This window comes from Pholis gunnellus, assembly GCF_910591455.1.
Source record: "Pholis gunnellus genome assembly, chromosome: 16".
NCBI lineage: Eukaryota > Metazoa > Chordata > Actinopteri > Perciformes > Pholidae > Pholis > Pholis gunnellus.
Window position 1 is genome coordinate 14,802,113 of NC_136543.1, and position 19,056 is coordinate 14,821,168.

At 45.0% G+C, this 19,056-nt stretch overlaps 1 protein-coding gene across 1 annotated transcript; it reads left to right on the forward strand.

Annotated features, from left to right (window-relative positions):
* Window positions 1-135: 135 nt before the first annotated feature.
* angpt2b (angiopoietin 2b) lies at window positions 136-18,004 on the forward strand (the record flags this gene model as incomplete). The annotated part of the gene is made up of 9 exons (XM_079176669.1): window positions 136-444; window positions 5,562-5,717; window positions 6,445-6,566; window positions 8,592-8,824; window positions 9,246-9,370; window positions 12,297-12,398; window positions 14,510-14,676; window positions 17,018-17,148; window positions 17,406-18,004. 9 exons carry the CDS (start codon window positions 136-138, stop codon window positions 17,564-17,566), a joined length of 1,506 nt encoding a protein of 501 aa, XP_079032795.1. The 3' UTR covers window positions 17,567-18,004.
* Between the last annotated feature and the right edge of the window lie 1,052 nt (window positions 18,005-19,056).

The following is a 19,056-nucleotide window of genomic DNA, read 5'->3' on the forward strand; positions in this document are numbered from 1 at the left end:
ATAAAGACGTAAAAACAGACACAGGAGATACAGAGTACCAAAAGGAGGCAACTCACCTGACTCGCTTCTCTGCTCTGCCAGAGGGAGCGACCTCCGTCTTCCCCTCTCCTCCCTCCCCTTCCCCTCTCCCCTGACATGGGCCCCCTGCTGGCCCTGACCCTTGCCTACCTGGCTCACCTGCTGGCCACCGCGACCGGCTCAGAGCGCCAACAGCACCGAGTGCAGCACGGCCACTGCAGCTACACCTTCATCCTGCCCGAGGTGGAGCACTGCCATCCCTTGAAGGACTTCCAGGTGACCAACACCCTCCAGAGGGACTCCCCGCCCGACGCCGAGCCCGACGCGAGCCAATTGAAGGCCCAAACGGAGAGGCCCTCCTGGCAGGAGAGGAAGCTGGTAAATCTGGAGAGTGCCATGGAGAATAACACCCAGTGGCTGCAGAAGGTAAGGTCTCTGCCCTGTTGACTTTCTCCTCCGTCATCTTCTTACTTCACCTCTGAAGTACACACTCTCTTCTTCTTCTTCTTCTTTTCACATGACACACATTTTAGCCTAAAAAAAAGAACGGGATGTCCATGGAATGCGCCGCTTGATAACATCTGTTGACGAGCTTTCATTTATTGTTAAGTTCAATGCTCAGCTGGAAATGTCCTGGATGCTCGCTGTATGCATATCTGGCACCATGTCAACGCCTGGTGCATGAGTGTGTGTGTGTGTCTGTGTTTAACACCGCTGGGAAGCCAGAACTCCCCGTTGCATATGAGAGGAGAAAGACACTTGACCCGTGTTTCGGCTCATTTGGAAGCACAAGTTAGCTGAAAAACTTTGTGTACTCAAACTCAGCTGACATATAAATGTATATCATATAAATGTGTTCCTCAGTTTATCTGCTGGAGACACATTTCAGCATGGCCGTTGGCCTTTGCGGTTCCATTTGGCTCGGATTATGACCCGACTTAAAATGAAATGATGCGATTAAACGTGGCCTCACAATAGTGTTTTCATTGCTAAGGTCATCCGGGGCACAGAAACAGTGTTGGGCCATTGTCTATGACAGACTGACTGACACGCCATCCCTCCCTCTCCACCCGTCTCTCCATTCTTGTCTGCATCACTCAGAATAGTTACGGTATACACTAATCCTCAGGCCGATTATAAAGGTTTGTGTCGAGTGTTTAGATTGGCGGGCTGAGAGCAAACATGTTGATTGTGTTTCAGGATTTGGAAATGGAGTATTAAGAATGCCACGGCTCTCCCCCCCCGTGCTGCTGTCCCACCCCACTCTCGCCATAAGGTTGACTGCGTTTCCTTTCCTGTCTCCTTTTTTTTGACAACCCGTTCCTCTCCTTCCATATCTGGACCACTCCGGGATGATGAATGTGTCCCATATCACACCTTGACTTGCCGACCACCAGATCTCAAACTCTTCCATCTGTCTTGCTCACGCTCTCTCGTCACGCACACACACACACACACACACACACGAATCCCACGTGCACACTCTGTCTGATGTCTATGAACAGGACACCTAGCTTCCATGGGAAGCATCCCAAGAGGCCAAACGAGTGTGTGCATGTGTGCTTTGAGAGACTGTGTGGGGAAGAGATAGTGCACACACTTTTCCCCCATGTGTACAGTATATTATTAATGCGTACAGTCTGCAAAACATCACATATCGCACTCATCTTGGTCGTATCCTTTGCAGCAAATTGCCTCCCGTCTCTCACTCCCTTCTCCACCAGCGCTGCGATACGTGAGGCCGTGGAGGAGATGCAGTTTTTAATTTCTCCATCCATAGCAAAAGGTCTGCTGACGCATATCATGCTCTGTTGCCAAACTTCCTCCACACAACATCTGGATCACAAAAGATCCAGCCTTTCAACAAGTCACCTCCACCCGGGCCACAGTGATGCATAGACGATCGCACTGTAAGGTGGGATTTCCTCATAAACACGGCGAGACCCGAGAGAGCCTCTTTTAGAAATGCACGAGGATATGCTGACCTCTGACCTCCAGATGGCAAAGCCTTTTCAGCACCTTGTGGAGCTCATTAAGCCTTATCTGCATAAGTTTGGGGAGACATTTTGGTATGCGGAAGAGCTTGAAACGTGGCAATTGTGTGTCGGTTGGTCTGTGAAACTCACTGAAGGCTCCCCTGGGACAATATGACCCTTACTGTGAGCCTTCAACCCAAAACCCCTTGAAGGAAAACACACCAGCACGCACAGACTCTAGGAGCGCACACACACACACACACACTAATCCAGCATGTTCCGCTGAGGAATCTCCAAGTGGACGAGCAACAGGACTGTATCAACGTTCCAGATTCCTCCTTTGGTGTTTCCGAGAAGACACTAGTGTTTGTTTTCTTTTGTTCTAACCCCAAACACAGCCCCCCCCCCCCCACCGAGTCCCTTTAACATTCTGCTGCCCTGAGGGATTGTCAAAAAGAATGGAAGCGTGCTTTTGTTAGTGCTTCTAAGAGGCTGTGTGGATTATGCTAATGCAGAAATATTGCATAGAGATCAAGGTGGCTGGGCTACCCTCAGGTGACCCGAATTCCTGGCCCAGTAATGTTTCATAGAGTAAGTAAGTAACCTTTATGGTGACATAACTAACATTATTCAATCGTCTCATAATTTTTTCAACACCCCTTTTTTGAACATTCTCATTCTCTGGCCTTTGACTTGACAGTACATGTAATCAAGTACTGCACAAATGTTATGCAACGTTCTACTCTACTTCATTTCAGAGGGAAATAATGTACTGACAAAACAATGCATTTGTTTACAGTAAATTAAATCACCGAACAGTTTTAACATGAATAAAATCAGCTACATTGCAGCCAGCTGCAACATCAAATCACATTTGACATGTTACGGTCCGTCTCTCCCTGTCCACACTTTCAAAATCAGTGGCGAACAACTCGGAAGCTCTCATGTTCTCTCCGTCCCCACCCTCCTCCCTTTGCTTTATAAAATATACAGCTGCAGAGTGCTACGTACATACATGCACGTTAAGCATTGAGTATGGTGTTTTATTAGTCTCAACCTGCACATAACAGGCGCATGCACGCGTACCGACTTGGGAGAGAAACAAACGGGGAGGGCAGGACGCCCTTTTTGCACGGAGAGCAGACTGTTGTGGTAATGTTGGAATATTTTAGATTCTTCACTTAATTTCAGCTAGTTTTGTTATAATCTTAATGTAATATTGATGCCTCTTATCTGTAAAGTAAAGGAGACCATCAGCAAGAAGACGATCTGGTTATTCTTAACGCTTGTTTTCCGTTCCTCCATAACTTGAACCATGTTGACCATCTTAGTTTCTTTGGGCTAGCACGATAACATCAGCAAATCTAAAATGATGGCGCCAGAGCAAAAGTTCCCCGGGTATAACCAAAGTCATTGTGACGCATCATGAAATCCGGAGAAATGGTCCCGATCCATCTGTAACTGTTGAGCTGTTTTACTTGGACAGGTTTTACTGGTGGCACAAGATAAAATGTCAGGGATCAAAAAAACGTCATTAGAGTTCCTGTGGAGATCTTGAATGCCTGCACGGAATTTCGTGGCAGAAGCGTCCACGTTTTTGTTCGGACTAAACGCGGTGGCTAGACCAACGTCACCGTCCTTTGATGAAACAAAGAAATAATAATCAGGAACATCTGTTTCCAAGAGCAATATCCTGGTTACTTTGGATAATCTACAGAACACCCTGTCAACCATTTTCAAAAGGACAAATTTGTTCAACAGCAACTTTCAATTAAAGTTTCAATTTGTGGATGAGCCCATAGTATCAGGGAGCTTGATTTTTAATTTTTGTAAATGTCATTATAAAACGCTGTGGGCATCAACACCAAAATTAATTTTCTGTGTATATTGTATTGGGGTTGAGGCAGACATCCAAATACAAACCAAAGGCCAAGAATACATTTATCTCTGGTGAAAAGAGGATTTATATATCAATAAAGTCGCCATTTTCATGGAAACATAATCGTTCCTGTTCCTCACAAGCCATCCTACTTCGCCCTCTGCTCTACAATAGTAACTGAGAACTAATGTGTCTATTGGCTCGACCATTATGGTATCAAGTGACACAACTGCCATGATTTTCTCAGCACTGTTAGACTCTTAGACACAATAAGACAGTATTATGCTCCGTTCCAAATGTGATTTATCTGGCGGCCCGAGAGCAGCATGGAACAGAGCTGCAATTAATGCATTTGGCTGTGGGACCAAGAGTACCAAGAGCTCTGGATTGAGTTCTGTCACTGATGGCAGCTTCAATAAATAGGCTGATTATGGGGCAGGGATCTCTGGTTCTTCCTTTGGAGCTGGCTATAATCCGCTTTGTAATCTCTCCGTAACCTTCGTTACGGAGGGCTTTTTTCTGCTGTCTCAGTTGTCCTTAAGTAGCTAAATGTGAGAAATGTATTTATAGAGCACGGCGGAGGACGAGGGACAGTTTGAATCAAAGAGGGAGATAGTGAGAGAGATCAAGAGGAAGTAAGAGAGATGCAACAACACTGATGCAGATATATATACACACCGGGCCGATACTGACTCAAATACCTGGACATTAAATAGTGGTATTTAAGTTATTGTTTAACTTCTTGGTAATTTGTTAGTTCAGTAAATGTATATATCCATGTATATATTAGTTTCGTATTTTTTCACAAAGGTAGAAAAGCGATGTTTTAGTGAAGCCCCAAACTATTTAATTGCAGATTTATCTATTTACCCACTTAGATCAGTATTTTAAAACTACATAACATATAGAAAAGCCCTCTCCTGTGCCAACAATCGTAGTCTCATCTGAATCACCACTCATTAGCCGGATACTTCTGAAAGCTTTCTCAAAAGACTTCATTTTCCAGTCGTGTGGTTTAACGAGTCAAGTCTGATCTGTCATCCCCACAAAAGTCATAATGTTAATATTAATGTTCTCCAGGTCGATATTCTACTTTGCGTTATTGCAATGCACAGGCCATTGCCCGTTAAACGTCAAACAAATTCCCATCGTTCACGGCATTGAAGGCACGAATTTGTCTTCCAGATTCCGTTTGCTGAAACCGACATTAATAAGAAAATCTATTTATTGGAGCAAGAAGGATTTTTACTCCCTCTGCAACACATGATGGGTTTCCCCAAATGCTTCTTTATCTGACCTTGTGATTGATTAGAGTGGAGGCGACTATCCCTGAAGTCCTGCACATGAATATAACGTCGGCCTGTTGGTGTATATCAGCACTGCTCTTTCTGAAATGAAACTCCTGTAGAGTGCTAAATTGTATTAATGTGCTGGTTAGTATTTGCCTGAGGTACACCTGCGGATAGAAAGATGGTGGCAAGACACCGTCGGTGCCATAGGGGTGCTGTAATCTATGACTCCATCACAGCACCTAGAAAAAGACAGATGACTGTAGGGCTGCTACTTTCACACTGCATCAAGCTGTCAGCGAATGCATTACCTTCTAAAATATGATTATCGCCACGATGAAACGAAGGAATCTGACATGCAGTATAATACCCTCAGAGTCGGCTTGTTCCCCCGTACAGCTGGAGAACTTCATCCAGGAGAATGTGCGCTCTGGGATGGAGGAAATGAAAAGGACTGCGGTGCACACCCAGACAGCTGCCATGCTACAAATGGGAACCAACCTCCTCAGCCAATCGGCGGAGCAGACCCGCAAACTGACAGACGTTGAGACCCAGGTGAGCCCATCGGGAAGCGTTTGAGTGATGCCAGTGCCAAACCAATCCAAATGAACAACTGTGTGTGTGTGTGTGTGGGGGGGGGGAAGGGTCACACCCATGCAAAAACAAATGATGTTACTTGCGAAACACTTGGCGGATAGCTAAATTAAATGTAAATCAGATGTAACCCACCGAGAAGCCGTGCCCAAAGGTGGCGGCAGCCGCTTTTTTAAACAGCTGGTATTCGGTTCCACAGGCTCTGATTGACACAGTGAATAGAGCTCGGCGTCTGACAACAAGCCAATTAAAACATAAAGCTCAGCAGCACAACACAGATGTGTCTTCAGTCATACCACAGAGCTGTTATTACAGATTGGGCTGTTTTGGTCCGCATGCTTTCTTTTGCTCTTATCAGAGTCGATGTGAAACTAAAACCTGTACAAATGTCGGAGCTGCTTTGGTTTAAAAGTTTTTTTGTTTCATTTGCAACTTCAAAAACATGTCACAGGTGCAAGTGAGGTAATTCTTGCTCAGTTTTCATTGTAAGATCAAAGAGTGAAGCATTATGGGCCTCGTGATGTTCTGCGCGACATTGTTTATCCCCCAGGGTGCTTTACAGCCCCCCCCCCCCCCCCCCCCCCCCCCCCATCCCCTTCAAGTCAATCAGCCTGTCACCTCTCTCATCCATTCTTCAACACTGCACATACTGTGATAGAGTTTTTATTCTGTTGTCATCAATCTATAGGTGTTAAACCAGACAAGTCGCCTGGAGATACAGCTGCTCGAGTACTCGCTCTTCACTAACCGGCTGGAGAAACATATCCTCCTGCAGACTCAAGAGATCTCACGCCTCGCTGACAAAAACAGGTGAAAACGCGCTTCAAAAGATTGTTCTTTAGGCACTGCAAGACTTCCAGGATTTTATTTTATTTTTTTTTACCGTGTACAGGAACTTCATTTTCAAATCCATTATGGACCGTAAGTAGTAATTTACGAGACACTTATTTTCTCGATTTGAACATCACTTTCCAGAAAATCCCCCTCCCCGTCAGTCAAGAGCTATGCTAACCTCAATGTCAGATAGCTTCTACATGGAGTCTTCGGTTACTGTAGATTGCGCTATTTTCTTGGTCCGTTTGGCCGCTGCTTTTCCTTTACTGATCCCAAATGAGCTGCCGTGGTTGCTGTAGGAAACATTTCACACATTTCTCCTTATGAGCACCAAAGAATGTTTTCTCAGGAAAAAAGCTATTTGACTTTCGGTGGCAAATATAAAAGACCTTCAACGGCGTAAAATAATGTACATGCACTTGTATAAAACCAGTCCATTTCATCAAAATACCAGAAGAGAATATGTTGAATTACCCTGACAAACAGGGCACTTAACAACAACATAATGTGCATTGTATAAGCGTGTGTGTGTGTGCGTGTTTGCCAGTGAATAGGCCGTGCGTGCTAGGAGGGGTTTCCCATTCTTCTCTCTAGAAACACAACGTCAACTTAGGGCCTGCAGAGGTTAGGGACGGGGGGCGTTGGGCGGTGTGAGAGGGAGCCGGTGTTTTCTCTCTCTGTATATCTGAGTGTTTATCCTTCCATCCATCTGTACAAAGTGTGACATGGTGGAACACAGTGCCCCGGCTCCAAAACACCTGTTGCACATCTGGGCCCTGCTCATGGCCCCGTTTTGGCCCTCGTCCTTCAATGCAAATAAATGTACACCTCTTCACAAGTAAACACCGTGAGGCGGCGCATCGAATTAGAAAAAGTCAACGCAGATTTGCTGCCAAGCAGCTGTGGAATAAAAAAAGGGGGCCCGTGGTGGTTTCTGGGGGGCTACTGCCGCTGATCCTGGAGGGGACGGGGGCCCAGTTTTTTTGAACTACTGCCAACTAAAATGAGCTGAAAGACATGTTTGTTTTCACAAGCATTACATGTAAAATACTATTGGCGGGAAGCGCAGCATTTTGCGGAGAGAGGGTTAAGAGCGGTCTAATAGCAAATATGTATTTCAATAATAATAAATAGCACAATGTCATGAGCATAACAGTTTAATTGCCCAGGATGCAATGTGATCCAAAAATAACATGTTTGTTTTGTCAAACCCTCTTACTGTATAAACATCGCTGTGCCGGTCTACCGCTGCACTTTGAATACTCCTCAAAATAAAACACACATAATGGAGAACAAATTGTGAGCTTGCTTTGCCACTTTATATGGAGTAACACTCCTCCCCCCCCCTACAAGGCAAATACGAAATTGAAGTGATGTTAAAAGTGATTTGGATTGATCCGCCTTTCATTTGAGGCCACACGCCGAGTCTCTTGTCTAAAGTGAGAGATCGAGGATACACGTTTAGTGTAGCAGTCGTGCGTGTGTGCACGGGGCTGAAAAGTAGCTTGTTCAATCTGGGTGGCTGGATTGTTTCAATAAATAACTGCTGCACAGTCGTTAGTCAGAGCCATAAAGATCAGGCTGCAGAGATTTATGATCTTCATTTGGAAGTGGGGGGTGTGGCACTTGCGTAGACAGACACACACACACACACACACACACGCACACACACGGTACGATTGTTGCCTGATGGCTGTGATCGAGAGGCTTAGCATGCAGGCCCATCTGCTGCTGCAGTACAGGTGTTTTTATGATGTTAGCCCAACGAGCCTGTCAAGCCGATGTCTATTAGTCATCATCATGTAAATGTGCAAGTTTGCGCAACCTCCGCTGAGATAGGTAAATGTCGAACAGATGCACTTCTGCCACCCGTAAGATTCAAGAGGCATCTTACACTCTTGATATAGCATTATGTCTTCCGGTTTTCATTTTTCTCTTTTTAGGTAAATAGCACACACACACACACACACACACAGGGATTTAATGCTTCTTCTTCGGTAGTTTTCTGGAACAGAGGCTCTTAGCGCTGGAGGCCCGGTATGGGAAGGAGCTGCAGGGCATGCAGAGCGAGAAGCAGCAGCTTCAGCAGCTTGTGGAGAGGCAGAGTCGACTGGTCGGTCAGCTGCAGGGTGAACTGGTCAGCTCCACGCTCAACAGCACCTTGCTACAGAGGCAGCAGGCCGTGCTCACGGACACCGTGCAGCAGCTGCTGGCTATGGTCAACCACTGCAACGGTGAGGCTGAGGCATTTTGCTGGTTTTTGCATCATGTGCAAACAGAGATTAACAAATAATACTCAATATGAAATAGAGAGGACAGAGCTCTCACTTGCTAGTATTTAGCACACAATTACATTTGCATTCCTATGATTCATTACCTGCTTCCTGCAAAAAAAAAAAAAAAAAAAGACTAAAGCATCGATAAACACCAGAATTTAATTTAGGCAAAAGATGAGATCTACGGCACTTAAATTAATGAGCATGAGATTTATGGTTTAGTTAAATACTAAATGAAAAATATCACCTAGAACAGCTTGTATTTCAAATCCCAGACACACTGCGTGCATGCATGCATGCGCTGCAGATATTGCAGGCTATAACCCGGGGCCAAGGTTGCCATCTGTAAATAAATTGTCTGCATCGTGTTTTTGTGCAGAGATCGTCAAAGCGCCCAAGGAGGAGCCGCTTAGCTTCAGGGACTGTGCGGAGATCCTGCGATCCGGAGCGACGGAGAGTGGAATATACGGCATACGCCTCCCTAACTCTACGCACACTGTCAAGGTAGTGAGGCTCTAAAGGTCGTTGGCCTTTTCTTGCAAATATGACCTAACGGACTGTGACACGGGACTTTTTTTTTTTTTGTTTAGACATTTTACCCATTTGTCTGTCAGTATTTAACTCTGGGATCATTTATCTTTCTGCCCAGCCTGCGTAAACGTCAAGCTCGCACGCGCTACATAACGACATTCTGACGGGCTTATTAATGCTTTTCGCAGGAAACACTGGAAAGAAAAAAAATAGTCCGACATAATGGTAATGTGTAAAGGGGGGCTTTGGGTAAAGAGGTGGATGGAAATGCCATGCTGGGTTACAGAGGGCTGAAATAATAAGCAACAGGAGCGTTATGCCCCACGGGCTTCATGGTGAGCGAGTGTGTGCACTGCTGAATGCAAAGTCAGAGAAGCTTACGAGGAACCTCCGCTGACCTGAAGTGGCTCGTCCTTGCTAACTCAACCGTGGCCCCCAGCAGCAGGCTATCCCTTCTTTGAATACGAGCTAGCATTCCTGGCTGGCTTCTTCACTCTCAAGAGTTACCACAGAAAAAGATAGACAGCAGTGAAACAGTTTTTTTTTGTATGCATGTGTGTGTGTGTTATTTATTACTTTCAGTCTACTTTGCTGGTTTGGCACCATCTCCGACCGCCTGTGTTTTCCCCTGTTCTTCCTCTTCATTTCCTGTGGGCAAGGCAGCCAGGTGTTGGGCACTGGTGCCATGTGTTTCCTGCCAACTAGGGCCAATGTGCATTTCCACCGATGCAAGTTATAGTGCTCCCCAAATCCTCGCTGCTTTCAATCTCTGCCATCTGAATTCCAATGTGGGCTGGCAATCTGGGTGGCTGCGTGAAAAAAGTGGGGCAGATACAAATTGCCCTGTTTTCAAAGCAGAGAGCGGGCGTTCTCAGCTGAACAAGGGACAAAAAGCATACACATAATTTGTGGAACGCATCCATCTATGTATCTTTTAATCACCGGGGCTGTGAATAATGATGGTGTTTACAAACCAAATAATGAATAGTTTGGATTTCACAACTCTGTTGTGCATGCTTTTGAGAGCTAGATTATGCTAAAGGCTCATAACATTAAACACATTAGGGCTCCTCTCTAAGCACACATTGTGATTCAACAACTGTGTCCCCAGCATAATATGAAATGAAAAAAATGCTAAATACTGCTTAAATTGTCTGGATTTTTGCATTTTATTCTAATGGGTTTGTCCCTAACTGACTCCTTGGCTAATAATAATTGAACGGAGTATTAAATATGGATCTGGTCTGAATCAGAATAACGGCCACATTTGGGAAAAGGCTTAACTTAATCTAGTTCAAGATCCTGTTTTTTGTATTCAGTGTGCGATGCCTTTAAGGCCAGAACATTAGCTTAATGTGCCAGAGAATACGCGCGGCATGTTGCCAGTCTCCTCTGCTTCCAGAGGTCAAGGACCTGAGTGCCTTTTGACCCCGATGTAGCTTTCCTATTCTGGGAAAGTGCTGGAAACTTTTCATTACATTTCTAGCAGAAAATAGCCACTCGAGTCGTCGACATAGAGAGACCCCCTTGGGATGCCGTCTGCCTGACTCTCGAGACGGGTCAGGGTGGTCTGCATGGTGGACAACATTCAGGCAACCAGCCAAGTGAATCCATTTTGTCTGATCGGTAATTGACCACATTGCAGGTTGTAATCGAGTCAGAAGTGTCACTGACGATAGGCCAAAATATTCTCATTTCATATCTCCAAAATGATATATATATCACGATACAGCATGTTTTAAGGTACTTCAATAAATGAGCACTCTATATGAATCCATATGCTAACAAATATGTATGTATAGGCCTACTCCTGTGTGAACGAAATACTTAGAGACATTTGAGTTAGTATGTGCTTGTTATTATCATTTTACACAGCTTAATTGTGTATCACAATATCTCTATATGATTGCACATGCCTCCATTGAAAGACAGTAAATTATCATATTGAATTATTGCCCAGCCCTACAATTCGAGTAGCCTTGAAGTATGCACACTGAATACACTTGTTCAACTAAAAAGGACCTAATCTTACCACCCATGGGAAAAAAAATCAAAAATCAAAATCACAGTCATGTCATCACGACACATGAGGAGCTGGAATATGTCCAGTCAAACACCTCACATATGTAAAACAAGTCCCTAAACAAGTCTACATTTCCAGTTCTGTCACTAGATTAATGAGTGCAACCCAGTCCTTTGTGGTCTCCCAAACATATCTATTGTTATAATATATTGCAAAATGTGAAGCCAAGTAAGAAAGAAAACAATATACGGAGCCAGAAACCAAGATGTCTCCTCCTCAACCCTCACTTTCCTCCCCAGCTGGGAAATACCATTACGAAAGGTGTCATCTTCAGTAATGAAGAGAACTCTGCAGTTCTCCTCCGACTTTGTCTCCTCCCTGCTCACTGTTTTGTTTTTTTCACCCCCTAAAAATGTACTGTGTTGGTTCAGTTTCATCAACCTTGTTTCTTATAGCAGCAGGAAGTTGTTTGCTCGTGAACAGGCTCTGCTATACCTACCACGCAATCAACTGTAAGCTGGTTAACGCAGCGGGGCATTTTGGCCGCGACAGAGCCCGATATTTCCCACAGCAGCTGTGGAGATCAAGGGAGGCTGAGTATTGGACTCACACTTGCCAACGTGGCTCGAAACACAACTCCGAAATAATGCTGTGTATCTGGTGAATGCGTAAAATGATTGTGGCAAAAATAGAATGGTGGTTATAGGTGATAATATGGCAACGTTGTGTCTACTTGTGGCAGAAACAATCAATTATTGCGCCTTTAAAGATAAAAATAGCTTCCTGGTTTGATGAGGACAACAAAAAAAATGCAATCATGTTGTTATCCAGCCACAGGGAATAAAAGCCTCTTGTGTTTCGCCTTCACTTCCACAGGTGTTCTGCGACATGACGACTAGAGGCGGTGGGTGGACCGTGCTGCAGCATCGGAGAAACGGCTCGGTGAACTTCCACCGCGGGTGGACGGACTACAAAATGGTGAGTTGTGTGGGGTTAAAGTGCACCCTTATCAGCACAGGGCGGTACGGATCGGTGTTGCGGGACTGGACAGGAGGTTCCAATAACCGTCCATGGGTGATTTGGCACTGAGAGGCGTGGGATACCGGCTAGCCTGTGATCCCAGGTGACCTGCGGTTGTTGTGTTTGGCCGGCCCTCGTGTGCTCCACCAACCCCCATGTTATTGCACCTGCTCTCTTTCCCTCTCCCCGTCATACTCCCACACACCCATATACACACACACGCTTACACACATACACACATACACACACACACGTCATGCACTTCAATGACACAGAGCACTACGGTTTGTACCTATCCTTAATCCCAATAGCGTTCGTAAGGGAATGCTTGTGCAGCGATGAAAGTAACAGCAAACTGGATCTAATAAAATTGTACACGAGAGACTGTGAAGTTGTCAAGCATGTTTAAACACCTTTGGCTTTGTTGTTTTGTTTTGGACTTGCAATAAGATGATGCTTTTTTTCTCTGAACCTCATCACAAAGATTTCTCAATCGAATCAATGTTCCGTTGGCGCGATAAGAGAGAAAACAACATATGCTAGCCGGCCTTTTTTCCGACCGTGTAAAGTGACACACAGAGCAAATGAGAGAGGCTAGTTTGGGATTGAGCGGAGTAGCAATCTTGTCTCCGAACCCCACGCCAACAAATCAGTTGCTGCTGCAGCTCCGACTGAAAATAGAATGGAGAGAAGACCGTGACTGCAAACAGAAGGAGAGAGACAAAAAAAAAGAAAGAAAAAACTCTTTCAAGAACAATATTTTTACAAGTGGATGATAAATATGTTGGTTCCAGTTGGGGCGTGGGAGCACAGGGGCCCTGTAGTTGGCATAATAATAACGTGTGTACTAAAATGCTTCACTGCCTCCGCCCACACTCCATAACTTCAGAAACTGTGGGCAGTGCTGATCAAGTGTTGCACCCGGGCCTTGCCGGTCAAATGATGGATGCACCGAGGCTCTGAGTATTTATGCACTCTCGCTGACGACTGAGGATGAGGAGGTAAACAAGGAGAAGACGTTCTTCTGTTAGACTGAACAACGCATGCGTGATATAGGGCCGGGCTGTGCTACAGGCCATTTCATATCTTGATAACTTTATATCACAATATAGAATGTTCTCTGATAATCCAATAAGTAAATGATCTGTATCAAATAACCTCACCCTATTTTTCATACTTCTGTGTAAATTAAATACTTGACAAATGTTTTGAGCATTATCTAATGCTCAACAACTGTTTCAAGTGAAATTATAGAAGAGAAGAAAAATAAATACAGGCCGAGCCGATATTTCATTTCCTTCACCCTGTCACCATCTAACATTGACTCCCGGTGCAGAGGTAAGTCCTTGACTTCTCTCTTGTACCTTTTCCTTTATATTCCAAAACCCACACTGTCTAATGTACAAATAGTTGATAAAATGAATGTAAAGCTGCCAAAACAGCTTCAATGCTCATCTCTGAACTCTTCTGGAGGACTGAATATAACTCATACAAAAACATATTCATAAAATTCTTGTTTGGATGATGGCAGTGGAGAATGCTCAAATCAAACAACACTCAAAACCTCCCACAGGCATAACCGTCCGGGGTCTCGATCAATAAACACTGCTGTGAAAACCGTACAGCTGTCGATTGCAGTAAATGAACCAATAAATGAAATTAGACCTATTACAGTGTTCATACAACTCAATTTAAAGAGTGAAATGAATAACTCCCATTAGGTTCGGTATGCAAACAAAGGTACATTTCAAACCTGACTTTTCTGTACCTTCCCACCCCTTAATATGTCCCCAAAGCCAGTTTATTGTTTAACTTCAAGTGTCGGTTGCACACATTGAACATTTTTTGTAGGATATTACGGTCAAATTAAAGTCTCAGTTGACTGGCCCATCGCTCTAGGAGTGGAGTATTTCTCTAACTCCATCACAATGATAAATGTGACTTCTTAAGTTCAGGGTCCTTTTCATAAGAACTACAGAAACACTTGGCAGGTCCCCGGTAATGAAAACAACCCCCTTGTTAGAATAGTTTCTTGTTCTATTGTTTCTCCGTCTGTGTGTCTAATCCAGGGCTTTGGAGAGCCGTCTGGGGAACACTGGCTGGGGAATGAAATCATCCACAAGCTGACCAGCTCCCAAGAATACAGTCTGCATGTGCAGCTGAAAGACAGAGAGGGGAACGAAGCGTTCTCACACTACGACCGCTTCTACATCGAGGGAGAGGACAACAGCTACAGGTATACCGGCGTCACTCGTCACGTTAATTCATTTACTGCAGGCTTCATTCCTGCATAGGAAGTATAACGCTGAGATCAAAACTGACTATTTTGCTTATTAAATCATCCTATTATCCCAAAGTGTTGCGCATATCTCAGTATATTACGGAATGATGAACTAGAACACTTGATGTACACTCGGGTCTCCCAACTAAATGATTTCCCTTTGTCAGAAATCAGACGCGAACGGGACTATAATGACGGTGCTTTATTTGAGTGTTTCATGAAGAGGCCTTCTAATGTGAAATGCATAATTGCGATGCAGTAACACCCGTTCTATCGCCGCCTTCCCTCCGGGTGTAACGCTCTGAATATCACGACAGATTAGAAGCCGCTATCGACACTTCGATTTTGTCATCATTCAAAATGATGATGAGCTCGGCGGAAGGCACGCAGCCACTGTTGTCTGGCTCCATTTTTCTTCTACCTTCACTGTGGCTACCTCCACTGGAGTATTACAAGAATGCTCTGTAATACCTTCCCCCCCCCCCCCGCCAGGAACTGACAACTCAAACCAAGCTCCTCGGTAACCTTGCAATCGCTAACAAGATTATGCGCGGGTGTGCTGAAGCCGGGCTATAAAACAGCAATAAAATAAGTTTGCTGGATTTCATATAAACAGGTATTTACCCGCGTTTTGTGAACGTTTATGGAGATCGACGCTCTTGAGAGATGACAAATCATAATCATATGTGGGCGTGTGCTTTTTCCAAAGACCCCTAATAGTGCAGCAAATTGCATTCGCCCGAGCTTGTTCTGCATAATTAGCGCGATGAACCTGAATGTTTCACGGTTGCGCCTGCAGGGCTACGCTGCGTGAGGTGAAGCACCTGAATGAATATAATCACCTCTGAAGCTCGGCTACCTCTGAGATCATGTTCCGTTGTAACTAGTTCAATATGGACCAGCTTTTTACTAGCATGCTAGAGGTGCTGGCTTCATACCGCGTGTTGAAATTAAAACTCCCCAGCCAGAGCTGTGGCGCTGCACAGCCCTGCCAGCCAAAGCAATCCTCCTCCTCAGCCGCATCCAGCGTGCTCCCTAAAGCCCACATTGGAGGTCTCGCAACATTATTCATACATTACTAAGCAGCGTGGAAGACCACTTTCTACTGGAGGTGGCCCCATGTCTGAGTAAAACCAAATGGCATCCCTTTTAATGTAACAGTACATTTGTCATTAAAAGGATACATTAACAAATATCAGAAGACAGTCACTATGAAAAGGATTCGTCTGCGGTATCGGCGGAATAGCGGAACTAATACGTCTGGAAGTCATGGCTAATGCAAAAGTTGTGCAGAGTAAGAAGAGCTGGCTCCAATAGGATATCATGTAGCCTGTGGTTCGCCATCTTGTCTAATTTGATAGGTTTTAATTTCCCTCCACATTTCTCCAACATAAATATCCTCTCATGTGTTTCTTCCAGCCGCTCTGCTATTCCATTATCTCTCTCTCCCCCCTCCTCCCCTCCTCCCTCGCTGCACCTCATGATGTGTTGCCCTGCCTTTGTGAACTTACAAATTCAAGAGGAGGATCCTTCATTTAGTCATCACAGACAGCGTGGCCCCCGGGCTCCGGAGCGGGGTCACATAACTCAGGGGGAGAGTCCGGTACTAACTAGACAGAATGGCAGGGCCGGGGAGAGGCCAGTCAGCAGGGCTGACCTCCTCTTCCACCCCCTTCAACACACAGTCACACGCACACACACACACACACACACACACACACACAAACCATTGCTGGGGGACGCTGTATATATTTAATTGAGCGAATCAATTCAACTTGTGCAGAGAACCCGTTCACACTGTTTGGGTTGTTTTCAAAAAGCGCCGCATGGAGGAAAAAATAATGAGCAGTTCTTTTATGTTAGTTTTTGTCTTGATGCTCGGTAACAATAGGAACCTTCGGAGAGGGGGGGGGGGGGGGGGGGGGGTTAAAAAGTATTGTACACATATTAAACAGGCTATGGTTTACAGGTGGTTATAACTGGTTATTCTTTGATTACTTTTCATTTATCTTTATTATCTGTGATCGTGAAATAACAATGAATGTAATATTGCACAAGGCTCAGCTCCACAACAAGACGGATCTGCAGTAGAGAGCATTGGGTCTTGCCCTCCTTTTAGATGATTTCAGAAAAAGAAAGGCTTCTTCCGAGGCTGTGACAGCTCACGCGGAGCTGCCAACAAGCAGAGTTGCCCAATGCAGCGTTAAATAATGAAGGTTGCCCCGTGGGCTGAGCTTCTCTTCTCTTCCCTCCGCTGAAATCCTTTGCTCTTTCGCCGCTCTCCCAAAAACTGCAGCCTTCACGCCGAGGGCTTCAGTGGCACAGCTGGACGAACCAGCAGCCTCTCCCACACCGGCACCCAGTTCAGCACCAAGGACAGAGACAACGACCGCTGCACCTGCAAGTGTGCCCAGCTCGCCTCTGGAGGTACGCAGAGCTTCCTACCCCGCCCCCCCCCACGTCTCAATCTATCCGTCCTTTTAACGCATCTTGTTAAACATTTCTACCCACCCCCCCCCCTTGTAAATGTCCAAAAAAAAGTGCATTTCATTTCCCCCCTCTGTGCCAATATAAAGTTACTGCTGACTTACAGCTGTGCATTTGGGTGTTACATTTCATGGGCTTGAATTTAATTCATTCTGACTTTTTTCTCCCCTTGAACTCGGTCACACTCCCGCTTCCAGGTTGGTGGTTTGAGGCTTGCGGTCCGTCCAACCTGAACGGCATATATTACCCGAGCTCCTCCAGCGTGGTCCGCTACAACGGCATCAAGTGGTACTACTGGAAGGGTCCGAATCTGATGGGCACCATGACGAGCATGATGGTGCGCCCGGCGAACTTCTGACGGGCACGACGCGTTGCCAGAGTCAATGTCGCACTCTGACGAATAAAAATGAACAGTATCCAGGAAAATGGTAGATTTTGGGGGGGAAGGGAATATGTATCCCGGTGTTGGTGGTTTTAGCTTCTGGACATCTCGGAGTGGGGCTTTAGCGATGGCCTGGGGAGACACGTGTGGACTCTCAGAGACTTGGTTGAAGGGAATTCCTGAGTGAGAATTTCAACCGACAATATCTATTGACAGACGGTGTCCAGACTGTATTTCAGGATCGCTCAGCTGACAGAGGGAAGAGGGTATGAACGTTGCTACAGAAGACAACAAAAAAAACTGATCACATCAGATTATGTTATGACCAGTTACTCAAATCAAATGCAACTGCTTAATGGATAAAACCTTTAGAGGCACTATCTCAATACCTACCTTTTTTATATTAAACTGTGAAAACTTGCTGTGTGTTTGTCTGTTTGCTGTAAATAAATGTGACCAAACTGCGATCATTTTAGAGAAAAATATTCTCACACTATCTGCTTTTTTAACTTGGATCTTGGTGTTTAGATATAATTCTCCTATGCAATACCTTGATTGCAACTTTATTCCAGTAGCATTTTCAGACTGTAAAATTCCAGGACTTGTTTAAAACTATAGTCCCAGTCCATACACAGTATAGGGTAAAATAACCTACTGTGGCTTCAGTGGTTTACCACCGTTAATAAAACAACACCATAAAGAACAGCAACAATAACAGGCTTTGCCCTTTGCTGTATCTTCCACGGGGCTTTTCAGAATGAAATATCCCCAATTCTTCACGGGCACAGCGCTCGTAAATCTTTATTTGTGAGAGATTTCGTTCATAAAAGCGCATCATACACTTTCACTGGCGTGATTTACTTTCAAAAGTGAAACATTTTGTAATACACCCTGGAACAAAGTCGTAAATTCAATGTTTATTTTGTTGAAACAATAAATTCATATCTGTCTTCGGTGCCTATAATCCACGGTGCCAGGTGCTTGTTACCGTGTGAGCTACATAAACTCCAACAAGCCCCACATGCTGGACTCAGGAAGTCCGATGGGAACTGCCGACCATTGATCTGATGAATCATCCAATAACAGCGGTCCCTGTGGTCCCTATTAGAACGCGGATGGCTTTCACCTCGACTAACTATGACCTGGATGTGGCGGTGTAGGCTGGGGACATGAGCCGTGTGCTAACTGGAAGATAACACGCACGTTGGCCGGCCCGGTCTGCAACATCTGCTAATTGTTGTGCTTCGTTCAAGGACAGACGGAACACTTAGAAGATCTCATCTTCCCTGACTGATGCAACTCCCAGGAGTCACGTCTGACCGCTGCCAATGTAATACAACTGCAGAAATGAGAAATTAAGCTTAATGAAATGTAAGCCAGGTCTCTGTGTTTTCAAATGTCCTGCTTATTCAAATCAATGCCAGAGATTCGCTGAACAAAAACGGATAATTCTTTTCTTTTTTTTC